Here is a 7,563-nt window from a genome sequence, read left to right as displayed (position 1 = left end):
CTTGCTGTGGACCAAGGGGTTACCCAGGAAGAGGAGGGATGGGGGCCTGGCCTGGGCATGGCTACTTTAGGAAGATCCTGGCTCCTCAACACCTGCCATGGCAGAAGACCAAATCCAAGTGGGGATCGGCCCCCCTGAGCCAGGACAGACCAGATGACACAAGAAGACAGAGCCTGGGGTCTTTATTGGACTGGGATGGGAGGGGTCTGTGGTGGGCTCAGTTGTAGGCCGTGACCTGGTTGATCCACGTGCTGTACTTGCTAACGCGAGTGTACATGGCAGGTGTGTATACATTGCAGTTGCTGTTGCCCCAGGAGACGATGCCGATAAGCACCCACACGTTCCCCTTCTGGCAGACAAGAGGGCCTCCGGAGTCACCCTGAGGGAAGAAGAGGGGAGAAGTCAGTGTGGGGGGTGCCGGAGGACAGTGCAAAGAACAGGACAGGGTGCCAGAGCTTACCTGACACGAGGAGGCCCCCGAGCCACCGGCACAGATCATGGAGTCAGTGATACGTGAGCCCCAGTACTTCTGGCATTGGCTCACAGTGACCAGGGGCAAGGCCACCTGCTGAAGGCGTGCTGGGGTCACATTGTCTGTGGGCCGAGAAGGGGTGTTTAGGCCTCAGATGACTTGTCTCCACCCCAGCCCTCCCATCGGGATCTTTGGCCCAAGTTCCTACTTGAGCCACTGATGCGGCCCCAGCCAGTGGTGACACACTTGAGGCCGGTAGGCAGCACCTCATTTGGGGTAGCCAGGCAAACTGGTGAGATTCGTGTCGTGAACCGGGCTGGGGACGCAAGCTTCAGTAGTGTCACGTCGTTGTTGAAAGTGGTGGGGTTCCAGTTCGGGTGTGTGACGGCCTGTGGAGCAAGCAAGGGGCCATGTAAGATGGGGCAAGCACAGGCCCCCAGGGTTGATGGGCGCTGAGGGGGCCAGGCCAGGGCGTGCCCTGAATTCTTCATCCCCAGAGCCCACTCTGCGCTGCCCTCTGTTCCCGTGTCTGCAACCCAGGTACTCACCCGCGAGATGGACAGAACCTGCAAAGGCTCAGAGTTGGATGATCGGTCATACTCGCCCAGGACGACAAAGTGACGGCCAGGTCTGCAGTGAGAGTGGGGTTGGGCAGCCACAGGGAGGGCAGAGCAATGAGAGGGGCATTCAGGGGAAGGAGGAGGGGAGAGGTGGGCTGGGGTGGGGCAGGTGGAATGAAAGCACTCACATGACATTGCAATGGGCAGCAGTGACCACCCAGGACTGGCTGATGAGGGAACCACCACAGAAATGGAAGCCGCTGCTGTCCTGAGGTCAGGGGTCAGAAATGGGAGGGGGATTCAGGCTATACCTAGGCATGAAGCACTTGGGACCCTGCCCTACACCCCCAGAGTGCATGTACCTGCAGGGACACCTGCCAGGGCCAGGAGCCCGGCACTGCGTTCTCCCCGTTGACAATTCTCTGGTTGAAGCTCAGCGCCGGTTTGATGGCAGGAATACCGCAGCCTGGCCATTGGGCTAGTGAGGACCTGCTTCCCGTACCCCAGCCCACCTCTCCACACCTCTCCCCAGGTGCCCCCAAGAGGGTGCAGATTGAGAGGGCTCATCGCTACTCCATTTCACTCTGAACGCCGTCTAGCCCCCTGCATATTCTCGGTCATTCCCACCCAACCAGCCCCCAAGTGTTGTCCACAGCTCTCTCCAGCCTACTTCCCGCCGTTCCCCAACTCCATCCACCCTCCAGCCCAGGCTGCTTGTCTCCCTGACCCGTGGGAGAGCCTCCTCCTGGCTTCTGTACCCCGTCCATGGCCCTTTGTGCAGCCATAGGGCTCTCCCTAAACTACACGTCTAACCTTCACTTAGCTTCCTAAACCCTCCCCGGCTCCTGGGCCTGGTCCAAGCTCCTGTCCACCACTTGCCTCCTTCCAGCCTTGGCACATCCTTTTTCCTTTACCCACTCTATCCACCTGCTTCCCTTCCAGCCCAGCCTGGCCCCCTCCTGAGCCCCTAGGCAAGAAGCCTGGGCCGGTCCTGGCCCACTCACCCCAGGAGGAGCCGAGTAGGACCAGGCTAAGGGTCAGGCTGTGCAGCAGCATTGTGGCAGGCGTGAAGCCGAGAACTGGGCTGGGCCTGGCTTTATGGGTCTCCTTGTCCTTGGGCTAAAGTCCCAGGCATGCGGCCAGGCCAGCTGTATGGGTACAGCTCCCCTCCCACGCTCGTCATGAGGGTCTCATTAGGCCAAGGTCCTCAGTCCAGGCCTGGGCTTATCAGACAGAACCCAGGTGTGAGGTTCTCACCTCCACCCCCAAAGCCTGGCTTCTGATTGACTATTTGAACCCCTTCACATTCCAAGTGCTGAGCACTGGGTCCCACAGAGTTACAGTTAAATTAGGTCTATGATGGCCACCTGGTGGCTGGGATCCGGGAAATCTCCCAGGACAATCAGGGGCACCAGACTCCCAGAGAAGCGAGCTCAGCACTCAGGGACGTTCCTGACTGGTGGAGGGAATGTCCAGCTGGACCAGCTCTGCTGTGGAGGGCCAGGGCCATGTGGCAGGACAGGGGTTCTAGCAGGTTGTGAATCCTAACAGATACTGTCTCAGTGATTCCTCAACTTTGAACAGGAGTCAGTTTGCTCAGAGATGCCAACTCTCCCACAAGCACATGGTGTGGCTGGACCCAAACCTTCATCTGTCTGGCTCCAAAGCCCACACTCTTAATGATGAGATGATGCTTGGGAAGGACCTGGCACACAGGGAGGGCAAGGTGTGAGCCCTTGGTGACTGGCTGACCCTTGATGGAGGTTGCAGGTAGAAGGATGACAGCCATCAAATCTCTGACAACCTCCAGGCCTTAGGGCTCCTGTGGGCAAGCTTCTGGTGTCTGCAGCCTGTTTGTTGCTGAGCTCCAGGCTGAGCTTGAACCGAGGGAGAGAAGAGGCCTGTGTGCAAAGTTGCAATGGGTAAGTTGCCTGGCCGTCTAGGGGTGTGAGGGTTTCGACTAATTTCAAGAACCTATCAGTCAAAAAAGTAAGATGAGTTAATGGTTGAATAGATGGATGGATAGATATGTGGTAAAGCAAATAAAATACTAATTGTAACGTTTGTGGTGGGTATGTAGGGGTTCAGTGTGTACTTCTTTCCAGTTTTATGTTTAAAACTATTCATAATTAAACGTTTAGGGGAAAAGCACAATCGGGCTCAGGGATGTCCAGCCTAGTGTAGACCCTCCCCAGAGGTTGGGCGGACTCTCAAACAGTCCCAAGGCTCCAGAGGAGCTCAGGCATTCTGAGGGCAGGACGCACCTGCCAGCACGCAGGACCTTGGCCTAGCATTCAGTGGGTGCTCAGGAAAGGTTTGTTGGATAATTGTGTCACGTCATCTGTCCCCACATAAGCATTGTGACCCGTCATCCCAGAAAACTCAGAGTCAGTCCCCCTACTCGCAACCCAGTTTTGTGTTAGCACCTCAGCCTGGTCATCAGGAGGGTTTCACGGATAAAGGTGTAGCAGGGGTGAGTAGTGCTCTGTAAGAACCTACACTTGGAAATGGGCAGCTCCTCTGTCAGCACTTTAGCCCTCAATGGGACCGATGGGGTGGGGGGGCTTGACTGAGCGGTGTGGGGTTTGTCCTGGGTCACTGATGAGCCAGGCAAAGGAACTAAGTGGGGCCTTTTGGGTTTTACAACAGTCCCCAGTGGACTACAGGGCAAGATCAAGGCGTGGCAGTGGTAGGGGGAACCTCTATGGTGTAGAGACAGGAGGTGGCTTTCCACCTTGAGCCTGCAATGCTTGCCAGGACTGAAGTTCTGGAAGGGAGTAGATGCCTAAGGTGATGGGTGAAGGGCACCTTTAAAGCCAGATACTGGAGCTGTGGGAGGGAGTAGTTGCTGCAGGGATACCTTAGCCATAGAGCCCTGCTGGCTGCTTGCCCCCTCCACCCAAGAACAACACAGCCATCTCTTCAGGTATTTTTTTTCTGCATTTATTCCCCCTTGTTCCAAGCTCTAAGGCTCAGCCTATTTCACTCCACCTCCATGGTCTGCACAGTTTCCTCCACCAGCTCCAGGGGCAGTGGCACCACTGTCTTGGACAGGACAGCTGTGGTTCCAGGGGCAAAGCGGTACTGGCCGGGCCTAGGAGGGAGGATGGATGGTATCTCAACATGGAACCAACATGTGGCCCGTCTTCTAGCAGCCCCCTAGCTCCCCTGCTACCACCCATCTTCCCATGTAGTCCCACATCTCCCTTGCTCTCACCTTTCTATCGGTTTTGTGGGTGAGCTCAGGGTTCGCAGCAGCTTGGCACCGGTCTCTGTGATCACACATGCATCCACACTGCCCCCGGAGCCCAGGTCACCCAGGATTCCTGCAGTGATGGCTTCCACCAGCAGCCTCTGTGCGGCCTCCAGCTGTGGAGATGTGTGTGTGAGGCCCAGTGGACCCTCTGGTATCACCCTTAGGCAACAGCCTGGACTGTTCATCGTGAAGCCCAGACTTACCATTTGCTCACACCTAAACTCCTCTCACCCCCTACACCCCCATCTCCACCGCAAACTCCCCTCCCCATCTCTCTGCCTCCCTCTCTCCAGAGACCCCCTGTTCCACTGCCCCCATCTTCACAAATTTCTGAGTCACTTTCACTTGAGCCTCTGCTTTCAGTGGCCTATCCACCCAACCAATATGGTCTTGGTCCCCAATTCACCGGCTCATTGTCTCTCTTTCTGGGCCTTAGGCACCTTGGAAGCAACACTTCTGTCCCACCCCAAACAAAATCCAGACTCAGACCCCACCTGCTGTTTCCTCCTCCCTCAACTCCAAACGGTCCTGAGCTTTGACTTCTTGGAGCAGTCCAAAGCTTTGGCACCGTTAGTGATCTGTTGGAACAGCATCCCTCTACCCTCACTTCACTGGCCCCTCGGTCTCCACCTAGTCGTCATCTGCTCTGAGAAGCCTTCCGCGACTTCCCGACTAGGCCACGGTCCCTCTGGGCTCCCCAACTCCGAGTGCACTTCCCACCAACAACCACGTAGGTGGTGTCGCTCACCGTCATGCTCGGCTGGAACCGGTCCTCCAGCACCGCCAGGGCCGCATCCTGGCCGGAGCCTGCAGGCAGGAGGGACACGTGAGGTCAGCTGAGGCCGTTCCAACACAAGACAAACGTGAGGCCGGGGTCGCAGGTGCGGGGTTTGTGGGGACGGGACAGAAGCGCTCACCTAGGGCCGTGAAGGGCAGGCGGCTGTAGGAGCCGTGGGGGTGCACGCTGTAGAGCTGCGGTCCTGTCACGTCTACGCCGCCCACGACCAGAGACGCACCCACGTGGCCCTGGTACCTTTACGTGGAGTGACCGTGTTCAGCTGCGAGCTCGGGACCAAGACCCCACCCCTGGCTCCGGGCCCCGCCCCTTCCAGCGGTCTGGCGCTTCAGGACTGTTGCCCGGCTCCTCTCAGGCCGGCCTCTTCCGGTCTACCCGGACCTCGCAGCCCCGCCCCCCCGTCCCACCTCCTCAGCTCCGCCCTCCCCGCAACGACCCCTCCCCAGGGTCGTTTAGCTCGGCCCCAGCACCGGAAGAGCGTCTGGCGCAGCATGCGGGTGACGGTAGCTACGCGGGGCTCGCGGCCGGTGGACAGTGCGTGTAGCTCCATGTTGGATGCCACCATCCGCGTGGTCATCTCGGCGTCTGCGGCTACTCCAGCCCCACAACAGCTGAGGGCGAAGGAAGGGTCGGTGTAGGCGGGGCTAGGATGTGTGGGGACAGGGAATGTGCACGAGGGAGCGGTTCTTGCGTGGGGGAACGGGGCTGGGGAATTCTCACTAGATTTTAGGCGCGATGAAGTGGATCTTCTCGCAGTTCTTGTCCGCAACAACCGAATCGTTAGTGGCCCGCGTATCCGCCCCCAGGATGACCCCGTCCTGGGGAGGGGGGAAAAGAGGCCGTTAGCTCAGTGCCCGCCAGATCCCCGGCCGCTCCTCTAAGCCTCCCCGTCCGAACCCCCTACTCACTCGGAACACAAGACCTGCGATGGTGGTTCCGGTCTTGAGCGCATGAGGGACCCGGAGCCCCGGGAGCGCCCGTTCCAAGGATGAGTTTCTGGAAACGAAAGGGAGTGGCCTATGTTTCGGTTCTTCTGGGACCCCCCATCACATTGCCCAACTCCATCCCGGTCTCCCTCACCTCCCAGAGTAAGTCTGGGAACCCAAATCTCCCCACACATGCTACCCCCCCCCCCCCCCCCCCAGCCCTTCGCCACCAGGAATAAAGGCCCTGCACTTCCGGAAGACCTCACCGAGATCATAGGCAGCTCGGGACCAACCATCCGCCACCTCACCTCTGGCAGTTCTCGAAGGAGAATCCCCCTTGGGTCTGTAGAGCTGTCTTCAGCATCTTGGGGTGAGCAGGGCAGTCCAGGAATTGGGGGTCGATGGTTAGAGGAGTGAGACCAGCGGGGAGCCCGAAGGGCCAAAGCCTTGTTCCCTGTGGGGCTCCACTGACGCTTCCTGCTTTCGCTTTCACTCAGGACGCTGGCGTGTTTTGCTTCTCTTTCGCTTTCACCTTCACTTCTGGTCTTAAGGAGGTTTGGTAGGGGGTGATGTCCCTTGCCTGGCTCTCCATGCTGCTCCCAGGTCCTCTGTCTGAACCGAAGGACATTCCTCTCTTCTGGCCATTGTTCAGCTCCTCCTCCCACTTCCAGTCTGAGCCCCTAGTTGTGCCACTGACACCAACTCTAACCTTAAGTACCAACATTCTAAGGCTGTCAGACCTTTTGCCAGGTCTCCGCATTATTACAGGTCTCCCAGCATTAGGCCCTTGTCACCCTCCTTTACCCAATTCCTGCCTGTCTCCTGTTGCTTTTGCCTTTTGCCAGAAACCTCAAACACAGAGGCTTAATCCTCAGCAATGTTGATGCTGGTCCTTTCATAGTCCCTATCTCAGGTGCTGTCTTCCCTCTCTCAAGAGGGGCCCCATGGCTTTCCATCTAGTGGCCTAGAGGCATGCTGGGCTCTACCCATGGCCAAGTCTTATTTCACCTCCCAAGTGACCCTTATCTATCCACGTTTTCCTCCTAACTATTGCCTTCGTCTCAGCCAGCCTCCTCTGTCCTCTGGCTACTGCACTGGCCTCACTGGCTTCCCTACACTTCCTGCCCCCCCCCCCCCCAGCTCTACCCTGCAGAGAAGGGTCTCTTTCTAGATGGGAAATATGGTCACACTCTTTCCCTGGTTAAACCCTTCAGCAGCTGCACACTGCTCTTAGGCTCAAACTCAAGTCCTTACTGTGGCCCATGTTACCCTTCTCATCTGTCTGATCTCAACGGAGGCAGCACCTCCTCTGGGAAATCTTCCCTGACCCAGTACTCAACCCCTTGTTGCTCCCTAAACTTTTTTCTCAGACTACGTAGCTCTAGTAATAATTAACCATTAGTGAAATGAATGATCTCATTAGTGGCTGTCACACCACCAGATTCTAAACTCTTGTGCTTTTGTCACTCACCTAGCACTCAACAGGCCCTGTCTAGAGGTGGCGTCTTGACTGCCCTTTTGGAGCAGGGAGAGAGCGCTCAGATCTCCCCCAT

The 7,563-nt window shown here is 57.6% G+C and overlaps 2 protein-coding genes across 2 annotated transcripts; both read right to left on the bottom strand.

Annotated features, from left to right (window-relative positions):
* Nucleotides 1-165: 165 nt before the first annotated feature.
* Nucleotides 166-2,180, bottom strand: CTRL (chymotrypsin like). Its single transcript, XM_019756317.3, has 7 exons — nt 2,037-2,180; nt 1,395-1,498; nt 1,221-1,300; nt 1,021-1,102; nt 681-861; nt 461-594; nt 166-379 (listed from the first exon to the last, which is right to left on the bottom strand). The coding sequence occupies exons 1-7, from the start codon at nt 2,086-2,088 to the stop codon at nt 218-220; spliced, it is 795 nt and encodes a 264-aa protein (XP_019611876.2). The 5' UTR covers nt 2,089-2,180; the 3' UTR covers nt 166-217.
* A 1,779-nt stretch (nt 2,181-3,959) lies between these two features.
* PSMB10 (proteasome 20S subunit beta 10) lies at nt 3,960-6,504 on the bottom strand. Its single transcript, XM_019756303.3, has 8 exons — nt 6,319-6,504; nt 5,993-6,080; nt 5,805-5,902; nt 5,555-5,695; nt 5,206-5,321; nt 5,037-5,095; nt 4,250-4,401; nt 3,960-4,126 (listed from the first exon to the last, which is right to left on the bottom strand). Exons 1-8 carry the CDS (start codon nt 6,372-6,374, stop codon nt 4,015-4,017), a joined length of 822 nt encoding a protein of 273 aa, XP_019611862.3. The 5' UTR covers nt 6,375-6,504; the 3' UTR covers nt 3,960-4,014.
* Between the last annotated feature and the right edge of the window lie 1,059 nt (nt 6,505-7,563).

The sequence above is a fragment of the Rhinolophus sinicus genome, chromosome 8 (assembly GCF_057876585.1).
Source record: "Rhinolophus sinicus isolate RSI-liver-muscle chromosome 8, RSI-T2T, whole genome shotgun sequence".
In the NCBI taxonomy this organism is placed as follows: Eukaryota; Metazoa; Chordata; class Mammalia; order Chiroptera; family Rhinolophidae; genus Rhinolophus; species Rhinolophus sinicus.
This window is presented reverse-complemented; position numbering and strand designations above follow the sequence as displayed.